The sequence below is a fragment of the Colletes gigas genome, unplaced genomic scaffold (genome assembly GCF_013123115.1).
Source record: "Colletes gigas isolate AHSC1104 unplaced genomic scaffold, ASM1312311v1 Colletes_gigas_Sc00001, whole genome shotgun sequence".
NCBI classification, from domain to species: Eukaryota; Metazoa; Arthropoda; class Insecta; order Hymenoptera; family Colletidae; genus Colletes; species Colletes gigas.
In genome coordinates this window covers 7,700,947-7,721,412 of record NW_025106630.1, presented here as the reverse complement: position 1 = coordinate 7,721,412, position 20,466 = coordinate 7,700,947, and the positions used below count along the sequence as shown (strand labels likewise).

The following is a 20,466-nucleotide window of genomic DNA, read 5'->3' as shown; positions in this document are numbered from 1 at the left end:
GACCGATCTGTCGTTAGGCTAATGACTTCTGACGAGCGTCGTTTACGCGTCGATACGTGTGCAAACACTCTTCCGGTACAGCGACGTTGTTGAAATCACAGCAGTTTCGGTAACCTAACAGCAATTTACACTGGAGAACTTTATCCATCGAGAGTAGGTACTTTGACGGATCGATCTTGAGGACGTTTCAAGAGAATCGTTCGACTCATATCCTAACACTTTATGCCCCGTTTCACTCGAAATTCCGCCCGCCTTTGGATTTGCTTTGGTTCCTCGTGGCCGTGACCTCGACGAATTTCCAACTCATTCCGAACCCGAATAACCGCAAGCAAACACAACATCGAACTTGGTGATACTCGATACTGTGACGCGACGGTGAACACGGTGCGGCGTCCGTTCCCGGCGGTCGAGTTTGTTAATCTGAGAGCAGACAAAATAATCCAACTGCGGAAGAAACGCGTCGGCCATTGATCGAACGGTTCGATGATCAAGAACCAGTTCGCAATCAGTTCAACCGGAAAACTGGCACGCGAAAGGGGGGAGACGTTACGTTTCACGTGGACCGTGCACGTGCGCGGACGTGCGCGTAAACATCTCGCGTGTCGCGTGGAAAATTCGAAGAAAATCGAGTACGCGGTGACGCATCGAATAATAACAGATCAAATAAAGATTGTGTTACTAGAGGTTGTTTGACAATTGCTGTAACGCTCGCAGCTAAATACACCGTGGTCCTTGGTCAGGGTAGAATTGCGAGATATCGGCCACTAGACGGAGGTCTAGGTCTAGGAATCTATTGCGAGCCTAAGCACTCGGGGCTGATATAGTTCAGTGCTCGCGAGGGTGCAACGTGTGGCCTCGTTACGTTAATGGCGTCATGCTCTGGCGCCCCGCAGACTACTCTCGAGCCGACAAGCAATGCCCGCTGCGAACGCGAGTCAATGGAACCCTTTAGACTCTGTGGTAATGAACGGTACAAGGGATGTACCGTGATCTTGGAAACCAAAATAAGCTTTTTGCAACGCTACTTGCTGCAAACGAACCTGTTTAAATTCGAAAATTCATCTAGACGTTCTAAAGGTGCATCGTGGAGACGAAATGAAAAAAAAAGGGCAGAGGTTGCACCGCTGCTGTAACGAAAAAACAGGAGGGAATAATTACACGGCCGGTGATCGCGGTGGGCAACGACACCGCGTGTCATCGATTTGCCTGGTGTTGATCATATTACTCGTACGAGTCGGGCTTTCTAGACTCGTGCTCGTAACGGGACGCGCTTCAAGGCGAGCGAGATTCGCTGGAACGATGATCCCGATTAAAAATCCATTCGCGATGCGTTCCGTAATTAACGAACCTAACACGCTTCCAGTACGACGGAACAAATTCTCTACGATCAACTACCGTCGATCGAAACAGCTCGATACGATTCAGCCAACAATGTTGCACGTGTCGTTTACATCCGTGCTAGCTTCCTCGAAATCTATACCACTACCTCCCACACGCGCTCTGCGTCCGATCGACAACGAGTCCCACTTAATTCGAAGCCCGCGGTCTTGCAGAATTCCCCGGTTAACTGCTGCGTTGGCGCGCGCGCGTGCGCGTGCCCGTGACCAGTGTGTACACACGGATAACAACCTCGAAGGTACCTGCTTTTCTGCCAATGTAAACCTCGCTACGTAACGCTCGAGTACTACGCAGAGATACTTGCGCAAACAACGAGTCGGACGAAGCGCAGTTGCAGCAACGACCGAGTCGGAAGGCCGATTTTCCTGCCTCTTGCAACCGCTCCGAGTCGCTGGCTGCCACCGTATCCACCTTCGGGCACCTTCGAACTTGCCTCCGTCGAGGGTACATTGAAAATTTGTGTTCAGCCCCTTAACCGCGGAGCGTACCATATGGCGCGCGATCCAACACGCATTCGAGTACGATTCGGTGTTAAAAAACTCTTAATAGTAAAATTTTAAAGAATTCAAACATTGATTAATCGAGCAAATACGAATACAAGTTGGTGGTATTATTTCTCTAGTAACAAAACCGGCTCAACTTTCGCTACCTTATTAATTAGTACCGAAAAGGTTAACGCGGTAATGTTCTCGAAGCTTTCGCAATCTGTGTTTTCGCTGGAAAACATTCAGGCGTCCGTCGATAGGCGGGTCGGTATTGCAAGTAACTTTATCGGACGTTCGGGAAAATGTTTTCGAAAAAGGATGTGGCTCGCGCGTCGACAGTTTGAACGGTAGCCGCCGAAATCCGTGAAAAATTAGCGTTCGAAGAGCAGGTATGCGCCTACGATGATACCGTTGCGAACCGTGAGCCACACCCTTGCTCGTACACACGGGCATCCATACACGCGCGATGGAACCGGCGCGGCGCAGCGCGGCAGATACACGCGACTATGTGTACACCAGCAGTTGTACCGATTGTATCTCGGCGTCCAAACGCGCTAGAGCCGTGGAAAAGGGAAGAGTCGCGTGGAATTTGAAGCGAAACCACCGATCCTTCGACGCAACGCGACGCGACTCGACTCGACGCAACGGCGAATCTACGAATTCCTCCGTCTCGGTGAAACATTCTAATTTCATCGGGGGAATGTTCTCTCGAAACGCGTCGACGCGACGGCAGAAATCGGCGAAATCCCCGCCGGTCCGGAACAGTGATTCATCCCAGCTATTCAAAGTACGTACGCCGGGGAGTAAAAGTCGCTGGCATCGAGGATGGCTGACCGTTCGATCGTAAAAAGTTAGGCGCGACTATTGGATCGAAATTGGCACGGCTGGCGAACCTATCTCGAGTGTACTCGGTGGCGGCCGGCCACCGACACAAGGATTGCTGAACGCGTTACAGCCTCCCTCCACGGCCGCGCGTCATTAAACCAGTATCCTAGACAACTGGCGCTGATTATTTAGCAATACAAATCATTCTGTGCGCGAGCTCTATCTCCTGTGCTCGTCTGTCCCTCTCGTTTCAGCCAGTGTATCCGAGCGGGTTCTCGCGTGCGCGGGCGTGGTACGTACCACTTACGGCGCGAGAGGCGAACGGAACGCGCGTACACGCCGCACAAACACGCGAATCGCGCGCGTGCAACTAGTCTGAGGCTGTGTGCATCAGATAGAGCCGAACGGAGAAACAGTTTTGTTGATTAGCGAGCTCGTTGAACCGGCTGTATTACTTTGTCGAATCGCAGAAACGCTCCCTACCGAGAGTTATGGCGGATCGGGGGCTTAAATATCCTCGGCCGTGTCTCCGCTTTATCGGCTCGACTACGCGCTGCGCTTTGGAATCAAAGACAAGGCTCCAAGAGCGGTGTCCGCTTTGAGCGCCGTAGCAAATTTCTAGCCGGCTCGAGCGACGTGTTTCGCTCGCGACCCAGAAAAAACACCATGCTCGTTGTTTGCCTGTCGTTGGGAACGTTCTTGCCGACAAATGAAATCGTTCCGGACAAATTACGCTTCGAGGGACCAAATTGTCCTCCTCGCGCCTTTTGCCTTTTCGACGCTCTATGGGAAAGCTATAGAGATTCGTTTGATAATACGTTAGCGACGTTACCGAACTACCATATGCATCTGACATATGTACACTGAAAAATAATCGGAATAAAATTGGAAACATTTCAAGTACCGAAAGTTTTCAAATTTTCTCATTGAAAAGAGAAAAAGATGACAGAAAAAATATATTGCATCTGACGGAATAATTGTCGGAATGTGTCGACTACGCGTGCCATTGCGTCTGTCCATTGCTAGCTATTTCTACTTGAGGCGACGTCCAAGTCGTACTTGGTTACACGCGTGTATCTGCCCGATCAATTTTCAGTATCGTTTTTCTTCGAAACGAATTCAAAAATGAAACGAATTAACTATAAACTGATATCGAGACACGAAACTGCAAACGAACGAGCGCGTTCGAGCACCGGTTCGATCTCTTTTCCGCGTACGCGAGGATGATCGTTTGCAATAGAGACGCGTCCGGACATTACGATCCTCCGGGCTCGTTCGATGACTCATCGTGGCCGCAGATCCTCCGATAACGCTTTATCGCAAAGGTCGTCGGTCGGATCGATGTTATCACGGTGGCTGCTGCTAATCAGCGCGAGCGAAAGGGAAGAACGCGGATCGCCGTGGTACAGGCTCGCTTCCTGAATCGTGCGGGGCGGTGGCATCGTTCGACGGATGGTAGGCAGCGTTACTTCGTCCGACTCGTATTCGTGCAACAAAATAGTTAATCTCGATGAAATCAACCATGAACGTATCTACCGAGTCCTCGCGAAGCATCTCGCCCGAGACTCGAGCCACGCCGCGCCACTGCGAGTTTCCGCGGTTTTGTTGCTTGACCCGGAATACGTTGGAAATAATCGCCGGTCATTAGTCTCTTCGCGCGATCATCATTTACCCCGGACTGCTATCAGCGACCGGGCATAGTCGATGCCGCGCGCGTTCAACGTCTTTCTCGGATCGAACGATAGTTACCTACGGTGATGCACCAAAGTATTCTAATATCCGCTATTACATCTTTAAACGGTAAAAATATGCACGTTAAACTTCGGTTCTGAATGTAATGCACGTAATTACTATGAGATACAAGTATCGAGTTTCTACAGGATGATTGCAATACCTAACGGTCGTAAGTGTACCATTTGTACGAAATGCGACATTTATTACGGATAGAGCGTTTTTAACTTGTACGTCTAAGAGAGAAACAGATTGTAAACATACATGGGATTGCGACAGCATTCCTTTTGGGTCTACTGGCGGAAGAATCGCTCTGTACGATTCGATTTAAACAAAGTGATTCTGTAACCGTTTTGAAGTAAAAGTTGGCACGAAGGAACGATAGTAGTGGCTTACGATCGAACCCTAATCCCCTGTTGTTGGCATAAAGTGGCGGTGTCAGTGACTTCCGCGGGGTCCGTTATCGTTCGTTCGCGAGCTTGCTCGTCCGTTCACGGTCAGAATCGCCTAATCGGAGGCAGGATCTCGCGGTATCGACGACGCGATTTTTATAACCGCGCGCGAATCGTCGTGGCCGATGTCATTATCCTAGGCCAGCAGATAATGCCGGCACGGCGGCCGCGCGAATAGCTCGGATCGGCAGGCGAGGCATGCGAGAGCCTGGAGCCGCATTATCGCGGGATTACGTAAGCGCGGCATACGGTACGCTTGTGTTACGCTATAATTAGGACTAGCCTGGCATAACCACGCCGCCGCCACCGCCAAGCAAATACGCCCGGCGTGTAATCCGCGTCCGTATTAACGACCAACGATAAACCTGAACCGAGGATGGGTCCTCGGAACAGGCGTACAAAAACGAGCGAGTCGCTCGAGATACTGGCCGCGAGTGCCCAGCGCCGGTGAAAGGGCGCGGGTTTTGATCGATCCTTAACGTCGATCCACGCGAAACGCTACGCCACGCCGCGCTAAGTCGTGTGCTTTTACTTTCCACCGACCCACGATCTTTCCTCAACATGGCCGTTCCGAACAAAAATCACAACTTTGCATTCCATCAAACTTTCCTCGTTCTTTTCTTTTTTCTGTTGTTTTTTAAGTGCAACGATACGGGGTTACATGTAATATAAAATATAAAGGAATGTTCATAGTAATAATATATCGTGCCTGGTGGAAAAGTAGGAGAATAAGGGGATGGAACGGATCTGTATCGGAAGAAAATCGACGCCACGCGTTCGTGGTTCGGTAAATCAAAACGCTTGGCGCTAACCAGGCATCTCCGATAAATTAATAACGCGAATCTCGGGATTACGTCAGCCTCGGTTCCACGCGATGCTTGCGAGCCCGCGAAAATCAAGATCTCGCGGTTCTCGTTCTCGACGTACGGTTGATTAATACCCATATGTAATTACTGGCCGGAGAAAGGGCGCAGGCAAGAGAGAGGAGGGCAGTTGGCGCGAAACGACCAACAACGAAGAACGCGACGAGGGTCGCGAGAAGAAGACGGAGGGATCGAGAAGGAGAAGAACACGGAGGAGGTAGAGGCTGTTAAGCTGCCGAGGGAACGAAATCCTGACAGATTTCATCGTGGGCTGACGTAAACAATTTGCGAATGTAAATACCTGTTGAATATTGAGCGCGGCGAAACCTCGAGGGGCCTCGCGCTAGCCTCGCACCTTACGACCGTTTACCCTTTAAACTTCTGATTACATCCACCACCTTCCACCTTCCACCTTCCACCTTCCACCTACCGCGGCGAACCACGTGTACACACACCGGAGTCGTTGTCTACGTCATTTGGCATAAATTATGCGAACATTGTGCTGCCACGGTGGATCCGCAGCCTGTTGGCCGACACATATCCCAGAGCTATCCGTCCAGCTCGCGCGCCTCCAGATTCACAACCAGCCGCGGCCGATCGAGAGCCTCGATAAACTCCTGACGATCCCTCCTTTAAAATCCCGATGCCACCAGGACCCTATTCCCCGCGTTAAACAATCCCCGCACGGTTTCCCGGTTCGCACAGTCCTCTCTTTTCGGGGACGAGCGAACGCCTCTCAACCTCCGAATCGCGATCATTCGCCGTAAGTGGCTGATCGAACAATCGATAGATACAGCTACGATACCTCGAATTTATCAACCGTGTATTTAGAAAGAACAAAAAAATTGCTGCAACGGTTTCGCCGACCGTCATCGACAAAAACATCGCAAACATTCCAGATGTTATCGGTCCTCCTCGACACTACCCGTGCTCCCAGCGGCTCGATTAATTGTTTCGCCGTTCAAACGCAACTTTGTATCGATCTCGCGAGCCGATACGCTCGCGACAGATTCACGGAAGATATATGCATTTGCCCCACAGTGACGCGATCTCGACGACCGACCCGGAGAAAAAAAAAAATCATTATCGCGCCACGATTAATAACTTCTGTCCTCGTCGAATCGAAGCGTAGCGATAATTTATCGACGCTGGCCGCGTACGCGGATTGAAAATAAAGTTTATTCTGGATGTTGGGCCAATTAGATCGCCGCGGAAGCTGTGCGTCCTAGCGCGTAAGCGACGATAAGAACGGGTGTTAGGATAATTGGTTATTTCTCACGATCGATCGCCGAGGCTGATAAAGCAATCGACGCGTCGAATAAGCCTCGCAAGTTTCTCCGTGCATTTAATTATAACGGGAACATCGATAACGGTATTAACGTCCAAACTTATTCGATGCATTTTCGCAACGCACTATAATTGCATCGTCCTGTGGTTTTAACCATAACCGACTTACATATACACGATAAGCTCCTGTCGCGCTATTCTCTGTTATTATACAGAATGTCCTGTGCTCCCGAGCGGCTAATAGATTTTAATCCGACTATTAGTTCGTAATCGGCGTTCTCCGTTCGCGCGGCTTAACCAACGATCAAATGAAATATGTAATTCCACTCACCGTCCTGGTTCATCCCGTGGCCGCCATCATCTGTTCAAAAGAAAGAAAACAAAATTTTACGTTAGGATTAAGAATCGGGGGTTAGCTTCGGTCGGTTCTCTTTAATCGTACGAATTTTATGAAATCATTATTAAAATCCAGAGGTTCGCGACTCGGAAATAAATAATTGTGTTGCACGTTAAGTGTCTTCCGAAAGGAGAGTGAAAGATATTCTCGTTTCGAGCGGTCGATCGAGCATCGATATTCGAAGGCGTCTCGCGGGCATATTCGTGTTCGCAAAAAGTTTGAGTTCTAATGTTGCACGTTGCAGATCATGACGAGTTGCAAGAGGGAACGATAACGGGCCGTAGCGGCGAGCTGCAACCTATTTGTACCGGTGCCTGGTATCGCAGCATCGCGCTGTGTTCCTTTATTTAACCCCATAAATAACCCGTCGCTATCTCACCCCGAACGTTTTCCTACCGAAGACAAACACAGACGCGCGGAGCGAAATATTACGTGCTGCCAGTCACTCTGTTGTTACTCTGGGGATGCCACGATGGGAATCCCCACGAGCAATCCGCGCGGGCGCCCAACGGAAAGAACAACGGCCATTCTTTTTTACAAGAATACGAGCTTCGCCCCCGTTCGATCCAAACTCCGCTTTTGATCGTGGCTTGCCTGTTTTCATCCAGGCCAGAACCCTTTACCAAGAAAAGGCGTTTTATTACACGGAATGGCTCTGTCGACGGAAACTGGATAGCACGAGCGAACTCTGGTAATTCGATCAATAAACGGGAGCAATGTTTATTTGGACGTTGAACGTTTTCCAGAGTGGTCGGGGAACGTCGATAGATCGGTCGATGATTACAAAATCGAGGTAAAACTGTATGGCGGTCTCCGCGAGGCGGAATGATAGCATCGCGAGGTTAGTAAAGCATATAATTCTCGGCGGCATTAAGCGAGCCATGCACGGCGGTCACTGCGTCCAGCCAGGTATTAATTACAAATTAATGCGACTAGATAACCACGCGCCATTAGAGATAATCGAGGCCCGATCGGCCGCTGTCGGCGCAATCGGCCGACGTACTCTCGATTCGCAATTAAAACATTGTCGCACGGTGGTCGATGCGAGAAAATCGAAAGATCGAAAAATTAGCCAAAGCATAGGAACCCAATTTACAACCATCGACTGCCGCCTTTTACCCCGAGACTTTCGTTTCTCTTTCGTTTCGGCTAATTAAGCGCGTTGTCCGCTCGTTAACGCTCGCTGGATACGTTTCGTTTCACGCGCGTACGAATCTTCCCTAGTAATTGCCACCGATGGAAAACATTCGTAGACGTCGAAAAACCTCACGGATAATTAATCTCTCTACATCCTTTATTAATTATGCTTTGGGTAAATTTTAGTCCTTGGGTTGTTTCACGGCAAATACGGTCGCTGTTTCCGTCTGCAAACGGAACGCGTCTGTTCATTAAAAGACAAAGCGTATTCGTAATAGTTCGAATTCTCGATGGAGAAATTCTCTTGGAAAACTGGAGGCTAAATTGAAGAAGTAAGGAACTAAGGCGGATTGTCACTTGTCGATTGACAGTGAAATATGGACTTTGTTCGTTGCTATCGAGTCGATCATCTTCGACTCTCGTCATTGGCCACGCGGGTTCGACGATATCGATCTCTGACGATCGAGATGTAGGTAGAATGCCCCGAGGTGGTCCTGCGCGATCAATTTAATTCGAATAGCCGGACGTCGCTCAGCGTGAGACGACAAATATTTAGAATTGCATTAACAATGGCTTAGGTTTGATTAACGTTAGCATCAGCAAATGCAATTAGTATCGTCCGCGATACAATTGCCTGATATATCGACCGGTTGATGAGAACCGATTATTGTTAAATAAATAAGTAATCGATCGAACGGAAAGCTTCAACAGAAACAGCGACGACGACGACGACAACGCAACGATCGTAATCCTACCTCGTATAATAATTTAATAGTCGCCGCTAAAAATAACCGTATCGTTATGCATCGAGACGAAGATCGGCTCTGCTTTTACGTTTAACCATAATCGATTTAAAATCATTTATGTAGAATCGGGAAAAGAATGTGGTCGCTCTAGTACGGATGTACGATCGCTGCAATATAAATCACTCGACTGGTAATCGCATACTCTTCTTTTTATATAAACGGAATGCAGTACTTGTATGCGGTCAGATTTTTTTCTCCGCGCTTAGGAAAGACGTTCATCGGCCATTGGTCTGAAATATGCAAGTTCATAATATTTGCCCAATTTGACATTCGAAACAGAAATAATCGAGTAGAAATGTAACGACGAATACGGTGTACAAATAAGAACAGATTGCACGTGCATAAATTAATCTATCTAGATATCTAGGATAGCAGACTGAAGGAGCGCCTGAATGAGTTCAGCCAGCACGAGAAAAAGTAAACGTTATTACATAAATTATTAGCTAGTTGTAATAAACGGACGCGTAATTGGCATCGATCGATAACGATCTATCGAGCTAGAAGCCACGTCGAGCATCGTACGTAGAGTCTCGAACGAGGTGATTCGTGGCAATAAAGGGTTAAGTAGCAAACGTTGAAAAAGACAGGGAGAGAAAGGAGGGGAAACGTTTGGTCGGGGCGGGTCGAGTTGTCGCACGGCCGTGTGGTCTCCGAACTGATCGCGGCTCTTTCTGTCAAATAGTTGATATCATTAGATTTAACGACCCCTTCTGGATCTCTGGCTCTTTCTCCGGCTTTCTCCCTTTCTCCCTTTCTCCCTTTCCTCCGTTTACCGCGTCCGATGCCGCGCAAGTGGTTACTGCCACGGCATGGCACGGCACGGCGGCGGCCTTTCATCTTCCTTAACCAGCGCCACTCTCTTCCAACGTCCGGAACGACTATATACCTGTACGGGACTCGACCACGACCAGAGTGCGACCAGTGCACTGGTTCCGGAGAACTACCGCCCAAGCCTGGCCCCCCCTTTGTGTGCAAGCTTCTACGTGCATACAGGGTGGCTCGTACAAGCGACAGAACGCGTGGCTGCTTAACGAGATCACTCTTCGACCGACCGATATTCGACCAATCCTCTAAGGATGTGTTTTACATTTAGAGGGAGGCCTTCCGCGGTGTTGGAATTTCTTTAATTTTTACAATTTCTTGCCATGCCCCGCCAGAAACAATATAAGTTTTATTTCAAATATTTTACTCGTTCTTCTTAAAATTGTTGAGCGACGATCAAGGACCATCCAACAAGAAATAAATGCTCGAACACCGTGTATAGACGTTCGTGTGTTCGAAAAGATCGTTGTCGAGGAACTCGGAGCAAACTTTAGCTAACTCGATTGTTCCGTAGGGAACAAGGAGGTCTTTCACGCGGTTCTCGTTCTGACGGTCTTTGATGAAGGATCGGCACGTATCGCCTGGCTTGATGTCCCGCGAGGATAAGATTCAATTAACCCGATATCGATGCGGCGCGGCGCAGCACGGCGATACGCGCCGATAGACGACAAACTCCCAATCAGGGGTTGAAAACAGTTATAACATCGGTCGGTTCTGATTCTCGAAAGAAGAACTTACAAAGAACTTTTATTCCAACAGCATTTACTCGAACCCGAATCGATTAGAGATTAAAAATCAATCGGCCTGAATCGCGAAAAGCGGGAAAGAAACGGGACATCGTTCGCGTAATTAATAGCACCGTATGCTCGACCGTGCAGCGAAGTTCCACTGGCGAACAGCGCTGAACTATTCAACAGCCAATTGCGCCGTAAATCATCTTCAATTTCCGTCTAATTGACAAATCCCGTCTGAAAGCAGATCCATTCGTCTCGGAGAAGATGGATAATACCGATCGTAAAATTTCCTCTGTTCAACTCCTCCGCAACGCGGAAAAGAGGACCGACGATTGTTACGTGGAAGACTCCGGGACTCTAGACACCGGAGGTTCGAAGTACGTGCAAATAGAACTCCATTTATCCGAACCTGTCGGCGAACAAGACAGTTCAGATAACTGGAACATATATACGTCCCTATAATAGGAGTTCACTGGTTCTCCCACTAGCGACGATTTCCAGTTCCGATAATGCGAGCTTGTGTTCCGATAACCGGATTCCAGGATGTCAATTCCCTTTTTCCGATCTGATATTTTCAGACAGTTAAATTTATGGGTGACATTTTACGAAATATAATTTGCCGGTACATAGCGAACGGATCGTGCATTTCCTTTCTAACGAAGGTCCCTTTTACGAATGGAGCCTACTTAAAATTTATCAAAATGAAAGTCAGTTTGGGTATTCGTTGCCAATTGGAAGTAAAATTTGGTCGGAATGAATGAAATCGAAACGTATTCTTGTAATTCCGCGCTGGTTCAGCGAGCGTGATGCACCATCGTCGCTCGAGATCGTAATAGAAGCATCGGCCGGCACAGCCTGGACGAAGATTTATCGAGGCTTTCTGGCGAAGCACGTGCCTGATGCTTTTTGTCGGTGCAACATTCCTATTGGCTCGAGATTACACGAGAAACACAACCGCGTTATTAGCTGTCGCTAAGTCGTTCGTGCTCGGCGAAAAATTCACCGCCGTGCTTCTGATCATACTAACGGCTGTTTCTAATTATCGTTGAACGCCGGATATTCGATCGATCATGGTATTCTGTTTTCCATAAACTTAATTTACATGGGCTCGCATAGACTGTGCTTTCGCTAACGGCCGAGATATCGATTTTATTTTTCGTTTCCTTCGTGTCTTTGTTTCTAAAAAAAGACTCGTTGCAGGTGCGTTGGAACACGTATTTACGTATAATAATAAACGGATACGGAACAGCAGCGAGGTTTTGAAACTGTTACGATATCGATAGCGGTTCTGGAAACAGTTAGAAGAGCCGATAAAATTACGCGCGAAATTGCAACAATGCAAGAGAAGCATCTCGGGTTTGAGTAAAGGACTATTAGAAATTCCTGAATGGTGCATCAGTCTGCGGAGACAAGTTTGAAATTCCGTCGATCGAGTACCTAACTTCGAGGGGGAAGAAAGAAGCGAAAGAAGAATTTGAAATATGTCCAGAAGCGTGCTGATACATGCCGGCGAGAGAAGAACCAGTATACAAGTGTCGGCATCTTCCGTGGATCGTTTTTACAGGGTGGACATCGACTCGACAACGCGGACAAGAAGAAGACCAATTACGGGTGACAAAACATCGATCGCGCGTCCTCCGCCGAAACTCGTTTGTTCCGGCAACTAGGGAAACGAAATTACCACAAGTATGTAGAATTTCAATTACATCGATCGACGATTTTACCGTCCCGTGGGATCTCAAATAAATCGATGTCGATAGATTCGATCTCGTAATAAAAAAAAAAATGATGTTCGTGCAGTGAGATTTCTGACGTTCGAAATAGGAAATTGTATATTATTTGGATAAATCCAGGATATCGCAGGGACACATTTTTATCCAGATATCGTAAACTCGACCGACGACATCTCCAAATGCAAAGTATTTTAAAACATTTCTTTTTCGTGTCTCCACGCGATCGTTCCCTGCGACGTTGTTATTCTAGGATAAGATAAAGGACAATGGATTCGAAAGAAGAAACATACGTTTTTTCTTGGAGTCCTCGTTCATACCTCCGGGTGTTGCAGCTCCATGATTATGGTGGTGGAGGGCTAGAGGGTCCTGAGGATGCGGATGAATGGCGGTCAGGGCACTTCCAGCTGGGTCACCTGGGTTGACCCCGACCCCGACCCCGACCCCGACCCCCAGGTGAAGAGCACCATGCTGCGTGGTGTGCGCCGGAAGCTCCATGCTGATCATAGCACGCCACCCTCCTTCCAACCCTCGTCTGACGCCACCTTCTTCTGCCTCGAACAGCACGCCGTCGATTTGGACGAGGCGTCTGATCAACCCCTCGTCTCCTTCTGGAACATCCAAGTTAAACGATATTGTCGTGTTTCGTTCTTAAAAATACAGTCACACGCTCCTACTCGCGAACGAAGCTTTCCCCCGTCCATTCAACGCGTCTTAATAAATTCGATCGTAGGATACGAAATTCCGACGGCGCGGCGATCGCTTGCGCGGAAAGAATAAAGATTCTGGAACGCTAAGAAACAAAACAGCCGTGAAGAAAATGCGAAGCCGATGTTTTATTTTTCGCCTCGATTACGAGCATCGCAGCACGGTATACTAAACCTCTCACGAGCTAGCCAAAAAGAGAAGCAATTATTCCAAGCAACGAATATTGTTTGCACGAACGCTAGTATGTCGATATTAAGCTGGCCAAAAAGTTTGGCGCGGTTCTTAACATGGGAATAGAAAGTAATTCTTTGTGGCAGGAAATATTTTTATTCGTTGATGATGAAACTTGGTTGGTTTGAACGGATATGCATAAAATAAGAATAGAAACGGTGTTGAACGATTGATGGAAAAGATTAGATTCGTGATCAGAGTGTCCAGAAAGGCTAGAGAGCCTCGATAAAAGTTTTTAACGTTTTGTACCGTTTGGTCAGGTTTTGAAAGTTTTAACAGACTGTGTGGAACAGGTGAAAGGTGTCCGGCAAATTCCTTTGAGAAAATGGTAACGCAATTTCGATCGACTCCTCCCCGCCTGGCCGGACGAGCGCCGCAAGAATACCGTAGACAATGCTTCCTCGCCGTCTAAGTAGCGATCGACGAAAGGCACCGTGTCGCGGGCGTGCAGAGTGGCAGAAAAATAAGTCTCGGTGGTCCGACCGCGGTAGAATTGCCTTTGCCACGGTTTTTACGCCCTCGCGGTAGATGATTTCTTCGTTCCTTTCTACGTAATGGCCCGACGGGCTGATCTTTTTTGCTTATTACGCCCGAGAAGGCCGCCGCTGAGAGGCCCGCTAGTCCCCAGTGATTCCCGGATGAATGAAAGGGTGAATGGAGCGTTATTTCGGGCCGCGATAGTCGACCAACTTACCGACCCAGATGCACACGTGCAAAATTACCTTTTCTAGCTGTATCCGACAATCACGATGAAACGAGACGCATCGAGAGAGTAATTTAATGCCTAAGGTCAAAGAAATGCATCCTTTTGATCGTCTCGAATTAATTCCGTTCCCAACTATCGGTCGTAAAATCGAATTTAATCATCGAGACACGTTCCGCTGCTAAAACTGCCCAAGCGAAATTGGAGCGAGCGCGTTCTTCGTTGCCCGCGACAGGAATGGCGTTAAAGTCTTCCGGTCCATCGGTAACGGACGAGCGAATTGTCATTGGGCGTTCGCGGCGGTCATCCGTGAAATTCGAAACTGCTCCTCCGCTTTCGCGAATCCGATCGCGGACCGGAGAGGAGGTTCGCCGATTCGTTCGCCGGAAAAGACGTTCGGCGTTTGCGCGGCCGCGCCGTTGTATTTTCTCCGTTCGCGTCCAGAAAGAAAAGAAAATGAGAGCACGTCGAAACGACGCGGAGAGCTGGCTGGCAAGAAAGGAAAGCGTTGGCGAAGCCGAAGCCGCTCTCGAGGGGTAGCAAAAAGTTGGAGAACTTATCGGAAATGAGGACGAGGATGATTGTTTAGCTCGTAGCCCCGAAGATCGGCTAACGTTCTCTCTTTCTCTCTCTCTCTCTCTTTCTGTGTGTAGTGTAGTCCGTAGTCGGGGGCAGAGGGGTTCGTGCTGGCAACCCGGGGCCCTCCTAATGGACCCTGGAATGTAGCTAGAACGCCGAGTAAACGTCAGGAGTAAAAGCTGGACGTGGATCGTTCGGCAGAGGGAGGCGAGAGGAGAGCGCAACGCGCGCGGTCGGTGCAAGACTCGAACGGCCTTAAGTAAAGCAAAGTGGGTGAGTCGTCGACGGGCAAAGTACACGTAAAGACCAGGCAGCTCGTAGCCGTTCGGAGGAGACTCCGATTCCCTGTGCAACCGTGGGAGTCGGGCTCGCGCTCTGTCTACGCACTCGCTAAAACTATTGTTTACGGCAGCTCGCAACTGCCGCGCGCTTTGCTAACTAGCCCCCGCTAGTTCGACCATTCTCTAAACACTACCCGGAGCTGGATGGGCAAACTTCGAGGCGGGAACGAGCGCGGGAACTATGTTTGCGTAGAGGGATCCAGCTAGGATTCTCGCGTGTGGTCGGGACGATCGTTCCTCTCCGCGAACAGAACGGTCTATTTATCCCAAAAACGCGGACAACGTTTCATCGCTCGCATTTAATCGCCTGAGAGCAATTCTTCCTTTCTTCGTAAAGAATATCCGGTACGCATTTTTATTAACGTCAATGTACATATATAACGATTCTCGGAACTCGTTTGGTACCCTCGATAGTTTCCAGAATAGAGTCCAGTCTATTGGTAAACCTATAACGAGCCAACTCGTACTCGAAATGGAAACAGCAGGTTGTGCATCGTCAAGAAGAATATATTATTATTGTAACTCTGGGTATAGGAATAAAATATTTTGTTTTAAAATAAAATAACTCGTGCACGGTCGTAACAAGTTCCCAAGTAAAAATGGTGAAAACCAGTCGAGGTAAATGTTGAGGTCAAGCAAACGTGAAAATCTCGTGGTGGAATCGATATGCTTAAGAATTTCGAGACTTAGGCCGGAACGCGAGGCTGGAAATCGCAAAATCTCTCAATTATTCCCATTCCGTACCGGCATCTTCATGGGAAGAGTGGAAGAGTAACGGCGTAGCTAGAAGTACTATACTCCGATTTCCGCGGGAATGCAACGATCATCGTCCCCTTACGTAAACAGTAATAGTCGGCGGCGATGCTGGCAGTTTAACTAGTCAGCCAGCCGATGCGGTAGCAAGTGGCCGGTAGCCGGCAGAACGTGCAGCTACCTTCTTCCACCTCATCTTTCTCCGGCAGCCGTCGGATCCCCCGGCCAGCCAACCCGTAATGGCGGTGCTCTCGGGGCTTAACAACGCGTGACAATATGCATCAAGAAATTGCTCGACCGAGGAACAACTCTGGCCGCGGTGCTCCCGACGCGTTGCTGAACGCGCACACGCTTTCCGAACGCTCGTCTCTACAATGGAATTGGTCCTCGCGTTCACGGTACACGAACGCACAGGGCCGTTCGCGAGGATAACACTCGAAACCGAGTCGCGGCGAGTCTCACGCGAAAACCCCCGATACATTATGCAACCGGTCGATCCATAAACGAACGCGAGCCTTCGGTATTTCTGATGGGATCCTGGAAAAGGATTCGCTCCCCCGATCACCGACGGTGCGTCTCCCCTGCCCCTCTCGGCCCCCGTCCCGTGGGATTTCGAAGCTCGAAAGAATCCGCCAACTCGCGCCGGCCCCCCTTGCTCGCCTCCCCCTTGGTCATGTTTATTAATTTATTCGAATCGCCCGGTGGAATGCACGGCATCCCCGCGATGATCAATACGGGAGGAGCATTACGAGGATTTTCCAACTTCCGTGTTGCATTCTTTCTCACGTAGCTGGTTCGATCGTAAACACGGAAACTGCGAACGGTTCTTAATGCGCCGCATCGTGCAGCGAGTTTACCTTTTAAATATCGCGGTTGATCTCCGATCTTCTCGGTTTAGGGCTGCAGAAACGAGGAGCTCGCCACGGGGCGCCAAGGTAGTCGATCGTTTAGCAACAGACGTCGAAAAACTGCCTTCCGGTCGTCGTCGACTGCTTTTCCCGGCACTAGCTTTTCACCAATGTTCGTAGGCGGGATCCACGAAATTAATAATTCATAATAATCGATAGATTCGCGGACGCGTCGAGTTTTTTGTCCGCGGGCCTGCCGATCGTCGGTCGAGCAATTATCGCAGGCGTATCGAAGCGACGCGACGCCGATCGGCTTAGGTTTCGCGCGGTGTTCGGATCCTGCCCGGCCGGGCATGAATATTCAGCCGTCGCGTAGCCTCCTCCTCGTCGACGCAATCTGCGAACGAGGGGATTAGCATCGGCGCTCGATCGAGAGCTTTCAGCCAACAAAAAGATCTCTCTGGTGCTCATTAACCCCATTACCCGTACTTGGCCACCGCGGGAGCGCACGTGGTACCGGTACGCGAGCAATTCACAAATGCATATATCTACATTAATAGCGGGTACAGTGGCCGGTGTAAACTCGGAGACTTGAACGCCCGCAGTGGCACCGCGCCGTACGTTCCCAACATACTTACCTACGGTTCCTTCTTCGATCGGATGATAGATTCTATTCTTTTAAACTTTCGATTCGAATCGTTGCCTTGTAAGAAACAAACATTCCCCGAACACCCCAATTTAAAAACAGAATAGCTGATACCGACAAAATCATTCTGGAGAGAGAGAAATCGAAAGAGCTGGTTTTCCAACTCATCCAGTATAGATTCTAGGAGTAACAAAGTTCGATAATACGAAACTAATAATTTTTTATCTTCCGTCGTACGAAGCAGGGGAAATGAAAAAGGATCGAATCGCCTGGGCCTCGGCAATTAGTCGGAGCAAACTCCTCCCTGGCGATACAAGATCCACGGTCGCGATCGGATCATAGACGAAAGACAACGTAAATAACGAGATCCACTTTGCAACTGATTTTCCGCAAACGTTGTCCAATTGACACGAGCGCTGATATCGTTCGGCAATCCGCCAGGTTCGCGGCTTTATCAGAGATCGGCTCGTAAATCCTGAGCATCGTTATCGGTCGGTGTACGCGCGTGCACGTTGATCCCAGCGCGGCTTACCGCTCGACAATCCAACGGCGCGCGTGGTGTCTTGTTAATGAACAAAAATCCGCGAGCCTACTGGAGCATGGCGAGAGCAACCCACGTAAGATACGCGTTCGCGCCGATGGTATTCGCGTCGCGGCGCGGCGTATCCGTCGGACTCGGTCGCAGTTCGCGACAGGCCGGCTCCAGGAATTCCCATTCTGGAACACACTGTTCCCGGACAATTGTCCATCATCGGTCTAGACGGGCCTTTCCTATCGATCGACGGGCCGAGTAAAGGGGAAAAGACGCGATTTCGACGAGCCCAGCCACCTGTGGCACGTACCGTCCGCAGCCATTCTTGCGCGACCGTGTCTCCTGAGAATCCTGCTCGAAACACTAGCGATACAACGAGCCCCACTAGCTGGTTGGTTCCCTCCGACAGCTCCCTCGGGACAGCTCGCTCCTTCGAACTCGTTTCATTTTATCTTATGACACTTTTCTGTATCTCTAATCGTTACAGAGATGTTGCTTTTTCCAATTTCATGGAAAGATATTCAAAGAAATTTATACGTATTCGATATATAGTATTATAAAACTAAGATGGTCCGTGAACCTCCCTATTTTTAAAGAGAAACTGCAGGAAGTAGAAAGTGTCGGGACGCGTTTCGAAGATATCGTAAACAACCTAACGCGCATTGCCGCGAAGAAATATTAAATTTCTCGAGTTGTTTTTTGTACGCGGATACTACTGCGATGACGCGTGCCTCGGGAAAACGAAGATTCGAACGCATTACACGGGAATAGAAAATTTATAAGCGCGCGCCTCCTCGAGCCGGACTTGTCCGATCGGCCACCTTTCGATTACGTAACGATATAACGGTATAAAATAAAATGGTATGTAATAATGCCGCCTCCTCGTAGGGGTCCCTTATTTCTTCGAGCACGAGAGCTTCTCGGCCGCTTGATTGGCTCGTCGAAGAAATCGGCCTTCTGATTCCGGTTTTCCGCTCGCGGGGGCAACTTCCAAGAAAATAAGAAGACGGGAGCCTCGACGAAGAAGAGTCCCGTGTAATGAACTGGCCGCGCGCCGCTTGTTACGCCGCGCATCCGCGAAACGTATGCGATTTTCATTCCAGATGTACGGAAACGACTTTTCAAACGAACCCTACGAGTGCATCGTACAAACTGATATTCGGTGCGCGGTTCGACCATTAAATATTACGCGATGATTAATCGCGCGGATTCCTGCGAGACCCGCGCAATCAACTTACTTATCACTTCCTATCCAATACCCGCTAAGTATATTTCCCTGCGAAACGTTAATCGCATTCCGTTTAATTAAATTACCTCCACCCCTAAAACCCAGAAATTGCTGGGTTTCGAAGGAGCTTGTTTCGGTGATTCGGTGATTGTTTGAAAGAAAACGAGCAACATTATCGTGCCCCGAATAAGCTGCAAAGGGAGAAAGATCGATCTTCTCTATTAACCGTGGGGCCCGATTTTTGTAGACATCGTGTTTCGGTTCACCTTGAGTCGTCGTTCCGGTTCGAACGAGGGGGGAGAGAGGGGGGGGGGGGAAGAAGAAGAGAAAAATCGGTCCGAACGCGTTCCGTGACCAAACGCTCGCGGTTTCGACTTTAGTCCCGATTCTGGCAGCGAGCAAAAAGTCAATATTAATTTCCGGTAGCCCCGACGGATTTGTCATAGTACCACCTCCGGTCACGAACGTCTCGTAAACGCCTTTCCCCCGATCTCGTTCGAACGGGTGACCGAACCAGCTATTACCGGCGTTGATCGCCGATTCGATAGACGATCGACTTTGTAATTATCGAACGGTGGGCCGATTAAGCGACCGTCCGATCGATCGCGGCCCACTTTTTCCTCTATCAACACCTCTAATTGACTGAAATCGCGAACTATCGAGCTTCCGAGCATCGAACGACGCGCTTCGCGAGTGGAAAATCGTTTCCGCGACTCCCAGAGATAGAGAGGCCAGCCGCTTAATCGACCGTACAGGTTGCATTAATTATTGTTCCATTAGCGTAACCCGTTCCTGGTAATGTTAAGTGACATGTCAGAGCAACGTCGATTCTGCTAATTCGAACTTTCGCTCGCGCCCGTGTTACGTGCACGTTTAACGGGTTATTAATTCGCCGCGATCGCCCGGTCGTGGTCGCGTAACGCATTCCTCGTCGACAAATTTTTCAAGCTCGACGTTTCCTGTGGGCATAGAAAGCGACGTCGGGGCCAGAAACTCGTTGTACCGATCCAATTAATCGCGACGTCTTTCGTCCTATTTATTACACAAGGACTTGTACTCTATCGAGAAGAGTAAAACTGTGTCTTTTCTACCAAACGAAAAAGTTGACTCTTCCGAAAAGACAAGTTCCGCGAGGCGGATTTTTGTCGCGTTTCTTGGGGTTTCGCGTACATTAACGGGAATCGTACGGTACAAATTCATTGTAGTCGGTCGAGACTTGGATCGGGAAGA

At 49.1% G+C, this 20,466-nt stretch overlaps 1 protein-coding gene across 1 annotated transcript in view; it reads right to left on the bottom strand.

The window, feature by feature from the left end:
- The window catches only part of LOC122404646, a 90,839-nt gene extending 77,665 nt beyond the window's left edge, over positions 1-13,174 (bottom strand). The window contains exons 1-2 of the mRNA XM_043408806.1: positions 12,961-13,174; positions 7,373-7,402 (exon numbers count right to left, since the gene is read on the bottom strand). Of these exons, the coding sequence (XP_043264741.1) occupies positions 7,373-7,402; positions 12,961-13,174 (244 nt within the window). The remainder of the gene's footprint in view (positions 1-7,372; positions 7,403-12,960) is intronic.
- Between the last annotated feature and the right edge of the window lie 7,292 nt (positions 13,175-20,466).